General features: G+C 29.9%; 1 protein-coding gene across 1 annotated transcript; it reads right to left on the reverse strand.

The window, feature by feature from the left end:
• Nucleotides 1–7334: 7334 nt before the first annotated feature.
• Nucleotides 7335–14741, reverse strand: LOC145312879 (uncharacterized). The gene is made up of 20 exons (XM_080152102.1): nt 14631–14741; nt 14188–14242; nt 13597–13695; nt 13155–13230; nt 12909–12975; nt 12428–12567; nt 12080–12153; nt 11731–11846; nt 11448–11540; nt 11122–11185; nt 10809–10899; nt 10527–10590; nt 10090–10134; nt 9805–9867; nt 9392–9436; nt 9058–9114; nt 8694–8741; nt 8441–8479; nt 8067–8171; nt 7335–7710 (listed from the first exon to the last, which is right to left on the reverse strand). The coding sequence occupies exons 1-20, from the start codon at nt 14638–14640 to the stop codon at nt 7568–7570; spliced, it is 1494 nt and encodes a 497-aa protein (XP_080008228.1). The 5' UTR covers nt 14641–14741; the 3' UTR covers nt 7335–7567.
• Between the last annotated feature and the right edge of the window lie 2696 nt (nt 14742–17437).

Raw genomic sequence — 17437 nt, forward strand, 5'->3', positions numbered from 1 at the left:
GTAGATTTATTAATTATGTATTATTTTTTAAAAATGTTATGTAACCCCCCCCCCCCCCCCCCCCCAATCATATTTCTTAAAATATCTTATACGTGAGTCACACACAAAGTAGAGAAACAGGTGCATATATATTGTTAATGAATTCTGGCGTGGGGGGGGGGGTTACAATGATGCATCAGATTCAGAAGTAGCTAATATACCAACCAAAGGTTTTTTTATAATATCTATATGTGATACTTAATTTTTCAAAATATTGCTTGACTTTGATGTATCAATGATCAGAAATAGCTATTTATTTATCTAATATACCAAACAAAATTTTTTTTTATAATAATTAATATAATATCTATATCAGTTACTTAAGTTCTCAAATTTAAAATATAGCTTGAATTTTCTAAAGAATAATTCTTACAACATTTCTGTACGAACACCTTGGCTGACCGTAATATCATGTTACCAGTTACTTACCACCACCCCCCCCCCCCATATTCCGAGGGTAATCCCCATAAATCATACATTTAAATAAATACAGGAGAAGACTTTATAATAATAATACTCGAGTCCCCTCCCTCCTCTTTACTACTTACTAGTAATATAAATAAAGACATCTTCTTAGCTTTAACTTTACCAATTCCGAGCCTAACCAAGGAGAGCGCAAAATCTGTCGGACGACACGAAACAAACAGACCAATGAGAGTTCGAGTTGGGTGGGTTAGCGGAGATTGTTAAATAACAAATTAGCTGTAATAAATAATAGGTTTATTTCATATTGTTCAAACAAAATTGAAAATACAAATACAATACATTATTATGATCCTGTTACTTTCAATTGTATTAATAAGTTTATTTCATTTTATTATTCTTTCATACAAAAAATACAATATTTTGCTAAATGATTGATCTCAAAACAATCTTCATCATGGCTTAACTTAAAAATTTTGATTATACTTATACATTTATGCTTATGTTAATGTTTGATTGTACTACCATTTCGCTTTTATGGATGTTGTGATCCTTGTTGATATAATTAAACCTTAAAAATATTCCTCACCCCCCCCCCTTCATATTTATATTGGATGGAAGAAAATAATACCCTTTAGGATTTAACTTTCACTTGACCTATACTGAACTCCCCCCCCCCATCTCTTTTAGCAAAAGTTGACCGATGATCATTCATCATATGGTCGATGACAAATTAAATCCACGCTGTATCACGGGATGGGGGCGTGATTGAAATATGTAGTATACTCCTTTGATTAAACTCAATTTACGGGTTTTTATATAATTGCAACGTAGTTATAAGACTTTTGGTAGCAATAAATTGAGACGTTGGGTATCCCTCTAACTGAACCGATTTTTGATTAGTCAACGGTCTAAATTTGTCTCGGCCAGGATATGATTAAAAGCCTAAATCGGCCAAGGAATAGCCGAGTACAATATTTTTAAACTTAAAAAATTAAAAATAAAGAGCTAAATGATTTATTGTGTCTTTCTCTTTTTATCGACAGACGCACTTGGATTTATTATTTTCATAATTAATTATATGTATTTCCCATGTTAACGTCACCTTATGTGTAAATTTGGTGAGCCACAGTATTGAGTAGCGTTGTTAAGTTAGGATGGAAGAATTTTGTAATGAAAGCAAAAGTGGGGTAGAGGATAAGGGATGGGGTAAAACGGGTTATCATAATGTTTTATTTTCTTGACTTTAAGTTAAACTCTATCCATCATATATCATACATCATAATAAAGGGAGGGGAGGGATCTTTTACTTACAACGAGACTTAAATAAATATAAGAAGAGTATAAGTATTTAGAAAAAAATAACATCCTATTATATAAAGAAGTTGGAGTTTTTTGTCTTAAGCTTTAGATTTCAATAACTGCTAAACAGATTGGGTTCTCTATTCTAGGTAAGCTTCACATAATTTTTGTGATGGTTTTATGCTGTTATATTTTCATATTTAAGGTTTACGATGGTTTTAAGCTATTCTTTAGTTCTTTTTTTGCCCCTTCGAATAAAGAGTCTCTAGATGCTAGGGGCGTAGCTGCTAGTATACATATAATAGGATACTAGTTCAGATATTTTTTAAGCTACTGACCCAAAAAAAAAACAAAAATAACAACACAGCACAAATTTTGCCGTTGAATGTGTGCGTCTGTTTTGATCTAGCTGAACTTTACAGGTTAGCTTCTAATAGGTAAAACCCTCTCAATATTTTTTAACATTCTTACATAAAGATCATAACAGAAATTCTTTACTGTCCCCAGGGAGGAGGGTGTATTAGACTGTAAATTAAATTGGTACCCAAAGTTTTAAAATTACTTTATTTTATTGGTTGGCGCAAAACTTTGGGTACTTTTATTATATTTTCATTGGTTGGTTTAAGACTATCAGTGTCCACACTTTTCAACCAATAATCTTAATCTACATATGGGGTAATTTTGTTTATCATTACTGGGGATGTACCAGGGGCATCCAAGCTTATTTTTTTTTTTTTTTGGGGGGGGGGAGGGTAAATATTTTTTTTAATGGGAGGTTATTTTTAACATATGGTTTTGTTTTCAATTCTAAATATACTACAAACTACGCTTGAAGTTAACCAGTATTTCTTGTAAAAAAAAGTAACAGGATGTCTTTATAACTTATTGTTTCTTTGGATCGATATGATTTTAACCCTATTTTATGGGGGGGGGGGGGGGTTGAAAATGTATGAAATATGAGTACTAAGCTTATTGAACTAGCAGAGTCACGGAGGGGGTGGACATTGGACTGTAAATTATATTAGCTTAAAAACTTTGGGTATAAAATGTATTTATCATTTCTGTGATCGTTGCTTAAAGATTATGTGACAATTTAAAACACAATAAAGTTAAGTGTCCAGACATTTTAAACTTAAATTGTAATCTAATGAGGGGTATTTTTGTTTATCATCAAAGTTCCCTTCCTGGGTCCAGCTGAGTAAACAACTGCAACATGCAACATAAGTATTTTATAATATAGCTCTATCAATATCCAGGGAGGGAGGGGACAATGGGCTGTTCATCTCACTAATCATATATTCGTTGGCTTTACAAATTTGGGGACTTTTATTAAGTTTTGAATTTTGATTGGTTTGTTCATTAAGTTGGGTGTCCAACGTTTCAACCACTATAGTAGTAAAAAAAAGGGTAAATTTGTGTATTAATATTAGCGATGTGCATCAATTTATCGGCCATTGTCTTATCAATTTAGATCTCTGATCAATATCCTTGTCAACATGCAATTTTATTGGTTTATATCGACTACAAGAAGAGAAAAATTTAGGTTGCAATATCCCCTCACATTTGTTGGTCGGGATGGAAGGGAAGGGGTAAAGAAGAGGAATGGGGGAGATATAAATTTTAGCCCGCCGAATAGTTCACTTTTTAATAGAACAGGAAAATCTGATGTAATGTCTAAGTAATTATAAATCCATTTTAAAGTCGATACTATCCCAAAAAAGGACCACTGCACTGTTAAGGACATTTGATAATTAATGACACAAGTACTCAAAGTTTTATTAATAAGTTTTTTTACTCGTAGGTTAAAAAAATTGAATTGTGATTGGTAGGGTCCGAACTTGTAGTGCCCAATCTTTTTAACCAATGTTTTATATTGTATAGATTTTTATTTATAATTTTTGGTGATGTACATCAATGCAAAGTCCATTTTCTAATCCCCTCAGATTCCTGGGTATGAATCATAGATTATTTGTGTGTGTGTCCATTCCATTTTAGAGGCGCTACTACAACGGAAATATTATTACTTGGATGCTGCATCATATTTTCATATATTGTGATAAAGTGAAACTCATAGCTGGCTAAAATAACCATACCCCCCACCCCCCAATCTACCCACTCCCCTTCTACTAGATGAACTAATGAACAATAAACGAGTTCTGTGTAAAGATTTATGGGAAGGGGTGTTAATTATATCTACTGCTGTTAAAAACAAAGCTTTTCTATAATTGGGGTTGGTTTCACGTCCGTCCGTCTGTACATCTAGAACTGATAGATTAAGAAAGTGGAACAACTTTATAATATTAACTTATAATTCTGTTTATACTTTATTCTGATTATTCAGTTCTAACAATCTACAAGTGTTACTGTTTGTTTGTACTACTGATTCGCTTTTATGGATGTTGTCATCCTTGTTGATAAACCCTCTGATTTCCTTTATTTGGCTAAAGTTAAACAGAGTTGCCCCCCCCCCCATATCCAATTGAATATGATTTACTACTATTTTCTGCCAAAATAAAGGTAAAAGGTAAAACATGGACAATAATAGTTATTTCTTTCATTGTATTATAAACGGCTTTCCGCGGATATAGAATGTACAATTATAAGATTAAAACCAGTTTTTTTGGCCCCGAGGTGCCGAAGAAAAAAACTAATTCTATATTCTAATCTGCCCCCCCCCCATAAAAAAAGTTGCTCTTAAGAATTCATTTGTAGTTCAGGAAGGGAGCAGAGAAAATAAGAACGGCTTGTTTTTTTCCTATGCCTTGTAAAGTAAATCATATTCAATTGAATATGGGAGGGGGGGGGGGGTTAAAAAACCCTGTGAACACACCCCACCCCCCATAATCCTATACAATAGGAAGTTTAAATATGAGCATTTATAGAAACAACAAGGATGACAACATCCATAAAAGCGAAGCGCTGAACTGCTAGGACAAACGGACATTAACACTTGTATAGTGTCAAAATTGAATAATCAGATTATAAATGTATAAGAGTCGATGTAAAATTGATTATAGAGTTGCTACGCTTTCTAAATCTTACCTAATTACTGCAGGAATCACTATGCAAAGTTTGAAATCGATAGGACAGTTCTAACATGCCTAAATTAACGAAAAAAGCTATCTGTTACGGACGGACGTACGGAGTGACGGACGGACGTATGGACGGACCGACCCTAATTATAGAAAAGCTTCGCTTTTAAAAATTAACTTTTATGTGAGACAATGTTAGATATACCTTTGTAAGAATGTGTTTCTAAGGACCAATTTTTAAAAGCGAAGCTTTTCTATAATCAAGGCCGCTCCGTCCTTTACTGATATCTCTTATCATAATTTTCTTTTCTATAATTGGGGTTGGTTGCACGTCCGTCCGTCTGTACATCTGGAACTGATAGATTTTTTAGAATTTAGGCATGTTAGTATTGTTCTATTGTACAATTTAGAAAGCATAGCAACTCCAAATATTCACTTATAATTTTGTTTTTACTTAAACATTTATATTCTGATTATTCAGTTATAACAACAGACAAAATACAAGTGTTAATGTTTGTTTGTACTACTATTTTGCTTTTAAGGAAGTTATCATCCTTGTTTTTTATCTCTCATTTTATTCTTAATCCTCTCCCTCTCCCATATGTTGACCCGTTTAAGATGACCCCTTCTTAAGTTACAGTGGAGTATTATCATAAGAACCTCATAAAAAGGAGGGAAATTTTAACTGAAGATAAATTTTTTTTCTGCAGTGCCGCTACTTTACAAATACGAACTGTAAAATTACAAGTCAAACAAGATAAAGTGGTTCTTTGACAATCACTATTTAATCTGGACAACATTTTGCTTCAGTAAACAATGTTTATACTTTATAATGACGTGCATATTAAGTAAATATTAAGTAAAAAAACCTTTCAGTGTTAAAAATCTTATCTATTATACAAATTTTATATCTATTTAAATTTTTTCATGTATATTTCAACAAAAAAAAACTTTAGCTAGAAAAATTTTTTTGTAATATGCGAAGGTTCCGTGATCATATGAACATGCTAATTTATTTGAGAAATCCAATATTTTTTAAAAAACTCAAATTGCCCAATAAAATTAAACGGTCTAGCTAAGTTTTTGAAAGGGATAATTAGTGATTTACAACGATATCCTGGCCGTATGAAAATGTATAGCTATTTCAATATTTATCAAATACCTATTTAACCCCTTTCTTTCACACGTTTAACCCCCAGTATGAAAATTAGGGAATTTAGCAATATTTGGCACCAATTTTAATATTTTGAAGCCGTAAATTAGTTTTTGAAACTAACGATATGACTGAATTATATTATTATTTTTAAAAAAAATATGGATTGGTAAAATTCCCCCCCCCCCCCTCCCCCCAACATCCATTTAAATTTTTTTAGGAAATGTAGGCATTTCAGTGCTCTATAGACAATTTGAGAAGAATCACCCAAAAGATTTTATATTATATAAACAGCCATTTACCTGTAAAAACAAACCATTTTGGGTTGTTCAACTGTCCGCTGGACAAACCTTATACGGGTATAGTTCTCATCATCAGTTAACATGTTCTAAACAATAAATGAATACAAGTAAAATGATGACAATCATTTGATTAAAACTTTTTTTTGTGGAAAAGCCAACTTAATTATGTACAATCTTCAAATGGTAATCTATTTTGATGAAAGTTTTATTTTTTAAGTAGGTAATACTGTACTGAATACACATTTTTATAGGGGTGTAATTTCTGAACAAGATACATTTCTTACATCCCTCCCCCCCCCCCCCATTTAGCAAGTCAACCATGCAGAATATACTGCAGAATATACTGCAGTTTTATCATTTTTAAGTAAAATCTAAACTTAGACAAGACTAACCTTCTAATTTAAATGAATTATCAAACACATGAGTTGTTTCCACCGGTATCTCCATCGCCTGACCCTCAACAACATGCTCAACCTAAATAATAGAAATTATTTTTTAGAAACTTTAATTGAAATATTAACACACTAGCAGCTCCCCCCTAGCATCTAGAGGCTTTGTGTTCAAAGGGTTCGTGGAAGGAGGGGAGAAAAATAGCCTAAAACCATTCCACAACTTAAATTTTAAATTAAAATAGCCAAAAACTATCCAAAGACCTATGTAAAGCTTCTCTAAATTGAAAAACCCAATGGGTTAAGCGGTTAGCAAGATCCTTTGCTATAGAGAATTAAAGCTTATTTATTAAATTTGATGAAGCTTAATCTCATATAAATTTATAAGTTTTAGTCCAAAGTTTAATATCAAATAAATATGGGATAGATAAAGATCTCAATTGTAGCAAAGATTCACGATGATGCAATGTTGATTTTAAGATAATCTCCAGTATTAAAATAAACAAAGTTTTGAATGCTAGGGATACAGCCACAATTAAACTATCCAACTATAAGGAAAATGTAAAAATAAAAAATAAAACAATTCTAATTGCATTAATGTAATCTAAAAACTAAATAATTTTATCTCAATCAGCTCATAAATTTCAAAACGGTTTCTTAATTTGTTGAAATTTAAGCCCAAGCATAGTATAGACATTACATAATTATTTTAAAAAATAGATTTAAATTACATGAAGCAATGCTTTATCTCATAAAAGATTCATTGGGAATTTATGAATTTTAGTAAATAGAAAATCATAGAATATAGACGTATTAAGATTTTTTTATTGAAAACTTTGGATAAAAATTGTTTATTCGAACAAATGAATGAATTTAAAAGAAAGGACTGAATTGAAATTATGATTAATTTTAAAAAATAAATTTGTTTCAGATATTTGCTTTTGTTTTTTTAAATTTAAAAAGGGAAAGGTCCAATGGTTGAGATTGTGGCGAATTTGGAACTTGAATTTCTTCTTCATCTTCTTCTGGTTCCAAGAACTGTTCTAAACCAACTTTGAGAGCGTCAAGAGCTTAAAAAAAAATCTTATTTTATTTTAAGTTAAAGATACCTACTTTTACAATAAATTTTTTTAAAGGCAATATTTCATAGACAACAAAAGTTTATACCCTTACAATGTACTTTTACAAATTGAAATTAATTTAAGAGTTCTTTAACTACTTAAAAAGTTATTTGTTGCATTATATTATAGACAGATTTTCATAGATATGAAAAAGAAATAAAGATTGAAAATAGTTTGGTTATCCCCAAAGTGCTAAAGTCCAAGAATATTTATTTATTGCATCTTATTATAAACAGCTATCAGCGGATATAGCAGAAACAAAAATTAATTAGATTCTAAGCTGAACTAGGAAATAATAACTATACCTGCCCAAATCTTCTGTGATTTACGGCTCAGTTTTGAACGCCTAGGTATTTTGTCCCCAGAAAGAAGTAGTTTTAATCCCTCACTGGCATTAACCTCAACAGTATCTAAAAATATTATTATCAGTTTTCTACCACATAGTTTTTACAATGTCAAGACTTAAAAATAGTCTTTTTGTGATATATGCAATTTAAAAAGACAATTTTCAAGTCTTGATATTTTTAAATACTGTTGAGGTTAATGGTAGAAAATTGAAATTCTTTCAAATACATGCAATATAGTAGTAGTTTAAAATTATCCAGGAAAAAATATGCGGTTCACTAAATTAAGTTCAAATGCATTTTGTGAAACTATCCCTTTATTAACAATAACTTACCAAAAGAACTGACCACAGAATTTGGTATAGACTCGTAATCTAGAATACAGATTTTTAACATTAGAAATACAATATTTTTTTTAAGTTAAAATTTAGCATAAAACTAATTTTAAAATTTTATATTATAATTTATAAAGAAATCAATAATATGCCTGGTTGTTGATTTAAGTTTAAACTAAGCATTTACAAAAAAATTAACCTTCTTAATATAAATATAATTTTAATCAACAAAAATTTGTTTTTATAAACTTACATGAATCATCAATTTCAATATCTACATCATCAATGGTGAAATTTGGTACTGAAATGAAATAGAAACAGACATTATTACTTAGTACATTGAAATATCCTTATAACATATTAACAGAATCTGTGCGTGTATGTCAGTGTGTCTTTTCATAGGTCTTTGCAAAATTTATATTTTTTTAGGAGAGGGTACAACCACCCTTTCATTAAAATAGCCTGTAAAAAAATGCGCCCCACAATATTTTTATCTAATGTTTCCTTTTAGAAACTGTAATTAAAATTTGTTTAGGGGAAGGTGATAAAGTTAAAATTCCCCACCTTTAAAGTTTGTTAATGCCTCTAGTGGCATAGCAGTTAAAAAATAAACTAACCTGCTGGGTCTACATCAATGGTGATATGTTCACTTTCTCCTGTTGATGCTTCATACTCTAAATAAGAAAAAGAACAATTAATATCACATTGTTACAATTTTTTTACTTTTAATTTTCAAAAGAAATTAGGAATAGTTTTTTTCTCTCATTGTATTATAAACAGCCATAGAAATAAAATATCCCCACCAATATTTTTATCTAACTATTTCATTTTAAAACTATATCTAACAGTTTGGAGAGAATGGAGTAAATTTCCCCCCCCCCCTCCCTTAAAAATTTCTATATGCCTGTAAAGGAAAAAACTCTCGTACTGAAGTTAAAAAAATAAACTAACCTAAAAAAACTGGCTCAGAGTTGATAACTTCAATTTGTGCTTCAACTAATGAAAAATTAACAAGATTATTTCCTAATATGTTTAACCTTTCAAGAAGAATTGTCTCTAGAAATAAATAACTTCTCAAATATTTTTATCTAACTATTTCTTTTTAAACTACTAGCGGCTTTGCCCCTAGCCTCTAGGGGCTTTTTCCTTAAAGGTTCATGGGAGAATTAAAAAATTTTGTTTAAATTTTTTTTATATATTTTCAGTATTTTATAAATTTTATAACTCTTTATAATTTAAACTATAGCTAAAAGTTGGGAGAAATAAGGGAGTCAAGTTTCCACACCCCCCCCCCCCCTTAAAAGTTTCTAGATGCCTCTAGGGGCATAGCCGATAATATTGAAGTTAAAAATAAAAAAACTTACCTGGCTCTGAGTAGATATGTTGGCCTGCTGTCGTTGCTGAATGTTCAACTATTTGTGCTTCAACTAATGAAAAATTAACAAAATTATTTCCTATTTAGTTTTCTATTTCAAGAAAAAATGCCTCTAGAAATAAATAACCCCTCCAATATTTTTATCTATTTCTTTAAAAAACTATAGCTAAAAATTGGGAGAAGGAGGGAGTCAAGTTGCCCCCCACCCTTAAAAGTTTTTAGATGCCTCTAGGGGCATAGCCGATAGTATTGAAGTTTAAAAAAATTAACTAACCTGTATTAACTGGCTCTGAGTAGATATGTTTGACTGCTGTCGTTGCTGAAAAAAAACATAACAATTAATATCACACCATTAAAGTATTCTCTATTATAAATGCCTCTATGGGTGTATCCGCTAGTATTGAATATTTAAGTTAAAAAAAAATAAACTGGAATAACTGGCTCCGAGTTGATGACATATTGTGGAGATACAAATGGGTGTGGGGAAGGGGGGGTATACACCCCCTCCTCCTTAACTGATTAATGTGCAGTAAGGAGACACAATTTTTAAGGGCTAATAGTTAGTTCTGGCATCATATTATAAACAGCTTTCTGCGGATATTTGGAGAAAACTTTATTTTAAACAATGCTAGACATAGTTCTTTTGTATGTACAAGAAATAATTCCAATCCACTGCATAATAATTGGTTTTGCATGAATACGAGAAATTACCTTTATCATTACCAAGAATCTTTCCCATTAACTTTAATCCATTAACTGAGTTACTCTGGTACTCCTACAATAAGTTGTAATATATATTATGACAGATGAAAAATTGTTAGCAATTTAGGTTCCTATTTTCCCTGTCATTTATTGGTCAGTTCATTTATCCAGTAAGAGGGAAGGGAATGAAGTAAACAAAGGATGGGCGAGTTAGTTATATTAGCCTGCTACAAAGTTCACTTTATCAGAGTATAAAGTAATTTGTTGTAACATCCAAGTAATAATCCATACCTGAACCATACTTGCATGTCTCCATCCACAGAAGGACATTATTTGGTTGGTTGAACAACCATTATCAACTGCAACACTGCAAGTCGTTCGTCTAAATAACACATTTTTTTAGGAAGCTTAAAAATAATACCAAAATGGTTTTGAATTTATTTACTGCTTGCTTTTTACCCCTTTAAATACAAAATCTATATAGCATAAATGCAGCTGCTATTTTTATTAATTAATAAGATTTACTATCATACTTTATACAACAAATAAGCAAAAGATATGGTTAAGCAACTACCTAAACTACAACAAAAAAAAACATTGTTACCTAAAACTGTGAAAAGAAAAATCTTTTTCTCCGTCATACCCCAATCTTGTTCCCCAATATTTTCCTTAAAAAGTAAATAAAATTGTTGGGTTTATTTAAGCAATTTTTATTTAGGCCAAAACATAATTGTAAACTACTACTGCTTTTTTTGAGAGCAAAGACGTATTATGATTAAGCTAAGTAAGTAGTCAAACTTTTTAAACATAATTGTAAACTACTATTGTTTTTTTTAGATCAAAGACGTATTAAGATTAAGCTAAGTAAGTGGTAAAACTTTCTAATAAATTATTGTAATCCAAAGCCGGTTAATAAAAATAAAAACTAACCTATTGTTTGGAATCTATTAAAACCCATATTTCTTGGTGAAAATTTTCCGTCTTTGTCCCATGTCATCCATAACCTTTTACTGTCCACCATGTCTTGATATATAAGAAAAAAAAATTTAAACATAGCATTATTCTTTGAAAATAATATTCAGATAATTAACCAAAAAGTTTGATTACTCATTTAAACAAGTTATTTTATGTAAAGGCTAAACAACTAAACAATTGCATCCAAAAAACAAAGTAAACCCTCATTTTAAGAAAAGTCTAACAATGAAAAAAATACCTAGTTTTTGTACAAAACAAAGATATTTCAGTATGGTTCCAGCATGGTTTGCTTCCGATGTATGTGGTATAAAGCACTTGCTGGATACTTGATCACTTCTTCCTCGAGTTTTCAATCTAAATTTAAACAAGAATAACAACATCCATAAGTGGCATAACAACATAATTCATGATTAAAAATACAAACAATAAAATAAAAAAAGTATTTGTTACAGTCAATAGGATTTTATAAAAACAGGCAAGCAGACATTCATATAATTGGGTAGCTCCACTATTAATGTAAAAAGACTACTTTTTTTATAATTCTAATCTACAAAGAATATATCTATCCAAGATTTTTATTGAATTACCGTTTGAAATGAACCCAAATGCCATCAACAGAAAGCTCCAGGTCTGAATATTTTAGTCGGAAGGCTTCAGTCACCTGACAAAAAATATTAGTTATTTATCATAGTATATTAGACACAGCTTTCCACAGATAATAAAAATAGAACTGGTATTATTTATATGTTTTTAAAATATTTCAATATTTGGAATCTGTTTGAAATAAGATGCTAGACATAATTTTTGTTGTATGGTTAAAATGCAGTAAATATTTATAGGTTTCATAGCAATACTAAATATTCATAAAATATTATTATTCTTAAAATCTACACTTATTAAAAAAAGCACAAATATGCAATAAATCCTTTAATTACCCGGAGACCCCCATGGTGGCTAATAATTGCTACACATCCAGATACTAGTGTAGTAGCAGAGGCATCGTTTTGACTCGCTAATCTTGTAATTTCCATTAGGTCTTGTTGTGTGAAAATGTTTGCCTTATTAGTTACGTCACCTTAATATTAATGCAAACAAATATTAAGTAATGTTCTAAATTAAGCCTATACAGTTAACCAATAAAGCCTTATATGTATGAATATCTACATAAATAAAATTTAAAAACGAAACTTGTATACAAACAGTATTAAGAGATATGTTAAAAAGTTCAAAGATGATTTTTTTTGCCTTTTTAAGTTTTAATAAGTTTTTTTTATTGTTTTTATACTAGGTAATTATATAATATTTATGAACAAAGCCCCTAGAAGCTAACAACGCATTCATTAAGACAAAAAAAATATCATAAATTTTAAAGTAGATTATCCTTCCAAATAAGAAAATCCCAAATAGTATACATACCTGCACAATTAGATTTTATAAACTGCTTTAAACGGGGGTAGGAACCTATGTGGAACGAGTATTTAGTCTAAAAAAAGAGAAAAAAATAATTAAAGTAATAGTTAGCATAAAATATATATTAAAAATGTACTTTATACAACTCTGATTACATACAAAAGTTTTAAAAAGAAGCAAGTAATAGGTAAGTTTTTATTGCATTAAGGAAAGAAAATAGAAATGTTTATGAAGTAATAAAAAAATGATTACTTTGATAAAAGTATTGATAATACTGTATGTTTTCCACATACTTGAGCTCTTAAATTGGCGAACATTTCTCAAATGCCTAATTGAAAAAATAGTTAAAGTAAATAACAAAATTAATTTTTTTGTTGACATTAATTTTTCAAGTCCTTTTATTGATAACTTGCGGCTACATCCCTACCATCTAGAGGATCTGTATCTCAAGAGCTAGGAAATAGCAAAAAATGGCCTAAAACCATCCCAAAACATAATTCCAGAATTAATATAGCCTGAAATCATCCTAAAACACATTTAAAGATTCCTTGAAAAGGAGAACTAAACCGATTCAGAGGTTAGTGAGATACTTTGTTAAAGAGAAAAAAAGTTGAATACATGATATAATAGGATATTAAACATAAGTTCAAAATAATATACTTAGAAATTTTTGTTTTATAAGAAAAATACTTACATGAAGTATTTTAAAAGCAACGCTTGAGATGGTGTTTCATTAAAATTTGTGTCTTGTGCGAATAACTTAAAAGTCTTCCAGACTTTACTGTAAACAAGACTAAATAAAAAAAAAAATCTATTAACCACAGTTATACTTTTGGTTGTAAAATATAATACAGTAATGGGTGTTATCCTCTTAAAAATATTTTTTTCAATTTTGAAAATTTGAGTACAAACCCCCCCCCCCCCACCTGACAGAATAACTATTTAAGATTAGGTTAGGTTTGATGCTATGGAAACGAATGCTGCAGTTAGGCAGGCAAGGGGGCCGAGCGCTGCGGCTAGGCAGGCAAGGGTGCCAAGCGCCGCGGCCAGAGTTCGGAGGGGGGGGGGGGGGGCTGGGGGGGAGGTACTAAAATTTTCAAAATTAAAAAAATATTTCTAAGAGGATATTACACATTAATGTTATGAACAACTTTAGTAAAATGAAAGCTAAACCCTAAATTTTACGAATATACAACTTAACTAAGATCCAAGTAAAACTAAGATAAAAACATTTATTGTTAGAAAAACTCAATTAAGATGAATATTTATAAGACCAATAAATTACCGAGATTTTTGTGGCATAAGCTCTATTGTTATATCGTCATCCAAAGGATCATTTCCTTAATGATAATTAAAATGAAAGCAAAACCAATTACAGATCAATATTGCTTGGTAAAATTACAAAACAAAAGCAGACCCTCCCCCCTCTCCCCCATTAAATTTTAAATACACATACACAAAGGCCCCGCAGGGTAAAATCAATCTGCATTGGTTAATGACAAAGAAAAAATAAACCTTAATAGATATTTTTGTTTTAGCAATAAAGAAAAGATAAACAGTTTTTTTTAAGTTTCTAATAACCTTCACAAAAACAAATTTTGTTTAGTAATTTTTAAATGATATTTCATTCAAAGGTAATTTCCCTCTTTAATTTGAAGAAAACTAAGTATTAAAATAAATTAATAAAGTGAGCACAGAAAAATTTTAAAAACATTTTAAAAAAATTACCATCTTCCATCTTTAAACTTTTGAAAAATTGTAATTATTATCACATAAAACAGAAATGAAATAATAAATTTTCTTAACATTTTCAGAATGTAAACTTGTGTTTCTCTCAAAGATATTAGATAACACATGTAAGATTATGTGGATGGTTACCAACTTATTATTTAAAAAATTATTGAATTGAAACCAAAATTTTATTTTACAATTTAATCGCAAATTTTCAAAACAGTTACAAATAAATATTAAAAAATATTAAATCTTTTTTATAAAATAAAATTGAATATAAAGTTGCCCACCTTTTAAAACATGACAGTAATAATGTGAAATACAGGGATAAATAGAAATCATGAAAAAAAATAATAAAATAATTAAACATTCATAAAAAAAACAAAATCATAAATCTTGATTGTTAAAAAAATAATACTGAAATCTTTCTTAAAACAAATATTTACCCCTTGTATCTCTCATGAATTATTGTAACGTCCAATAAGATTATAATGTTATAATTGATGACCATTTGTGGAATTTAAGGATTTTTAATAAAAAAATTTAAAGAATACAACAAAATCAAGTATAATATTTTCGTAATATTGTGAATATGAGAAAGGTAATTTAAATTAATTTCAGCAATATTAAGGTCAAGTGACAAAAATTTGAATTGTCCACCTACTTGGCCCCCAGAAGGGGGCACCAGTAGACGGACAATTCAAATTTTTGATCACATGACCAAATTGTTGAAATAATTTTAAAATCCTTTCTCGCATTCACAATATTACGAAAATATGATAAATAACTATTAAAGATATTATGTTTAAAGTCACTTTAACATCAAGAGTTATATTTATTTTTAAGAAGCTTCTTATTGGCTTTAAGCTATTTTTAATTAAACTTCCAACCGAAAGCTGATCCTTTTTAAACTAATGGCTGCTCTCTAGGGACGTAGCCTAGACAGAGATTTTTTCGGGGAATTTATCAACCCTCCCCCCCCCATTTCCCAATTAGCAATACATATTTTTTCTGAAAAAAAAACTTTTAACGATTGGAATAGTGTCTCCGTAGACCAACATAAATACAGACATACATACTTTTACTTTAGGTTATATGATAGGAGTTAATAATTTAATAATTTTAGATAACAAATAATGCAATAAATTAATAAATATAAATATTTTCACTCGCCTCACTGAAACTGAATTAAAGTCTTGCTGTGATTGTTTCATATTTATTTATTATATTTAGACAAGGATAACATAATCCATACGAAGTCCCAGTCATAATTTATTATTATTTACATAATCCTAATGCATGTAATAGCAATTGATTTATTTTTTGTTATTACTTTATTGTTATCCTACACTAGATTTTTATGTTCTCTAATAAAGAGAAACTTGCAACGGGCTAAAATAAGGACCCCCCCCCCCACCCCTTTCACCTAATCGCCATCTCTTTTACTTGATGAACTAACTGACCAATAAATAAGTTCAATGTTAGAAACCTGAATTGACGACATAATATCTACGCATATTCTTTATTCATTATCTCGATATAACAACGAAAATAAGTGTTAAAAATATTGCATTTGCAGCTTTATCTCTACAACAATTTTTTTTATTATAGTATTTAAAAAGATTTTAAAAGCTTCAAAAATATTTTTTTAATTAGTTTCTCTTAAGAGACTTAAACGATAGATTCAAAAGTATCGTAAATTACAATTAAATTTCATTGCAGGATGTGCGTTTGTCTGAATGTTTTTTTAACAATATATCTGACCAGCCACTGGATCGATATGGCTCTCATTTTCATGGAAGTTTCTTGAAGGTACCGTTAAAGTTTTTTATCTTTAGGGTTTTTCTTTTAATATTTATTTGTAACATCAAAAGAACATTAACAAACCATTAGTGGTCAACTGAATTTGAGTTTCCGACTGTGTACCTAGCACCCTCATCCTATCTCTATATTTACTACTAGCTTAAGAGGCTTTAAACTTTAAAAAAAAAACTAAATTTGAAAAATTATAGTTTTGAATACAATATAATGTATAATAGGTTGTCTTATTTTTTTTAAATTAATGATGATGTAGCTAAAAATAGCATTTGCAATAGTTGGGTTATCTGCTGTACAACTTCGGAAATTAGGGAAGAAATAGGCAATCCATTTTCAGTTGATCCCCTTGGTAATTATTCAAAGATGTCTCCATTTAAATGTTTCACTTTAGCCAAAGGGTTATAGATCAGGGATCTAAGGGATACGCCAATGGCCTATAAAATGATGTACATCCCAGAAGATGATACACAAAATTACCCCCCCTCTGTAGATTAGAATTAGTGGTTAAAACGTTGGACACCCAATTCCACGAACCAACCAATTAAAATAGTCCTCAAAGTTGTAAATACAACGAATAAGAAAATGTATTACATTACTTTGGGGACTAGTGTAGACTAATAAATAACCCAATATCCCCTCCCTTACTGGTTATAGATAGATAGATAGATTCATCTATAGCCAAAGGGTTATAGTCATACATTTTGCCCATTTATGTGACTGGTTATTGCTCTAGGGATTAAATTCATAGTTTTGTTACCAAATAACATCTATATTATCTATCTATCTATCTATCTATCTATCTATCTATCTATCTATCTATCTATCTATCTATCTATCTATCTATCTATCTATCTCTGTGTATCCCTATAGGGTAAAGGGAGGAAACATATCTAAAAGTTTACGCATACGCATCTTAAGATTAGAACTTCCGAGATTGTGAAGTCAGATTAGAGACAACAATAGACGCATTATTCTAGACTAATAGT

The sequence above is a fragment of the Acartia tonsa genome, chromosome 2 (genome assembly GCF_053477335.1).
Source record: "Acartia tonsa isolate MP-2025a chromosome 2, ASM5347733v1, whole genome shotgun sequence".
In the NCBI taxonomy this organism is placed as follows: domain Eukaryota; kingdom Metazoa; phylum Arthropoda; class Copepoda; order Calanoida; family Acartiidae; genus Acartia; species Acartia tonsa.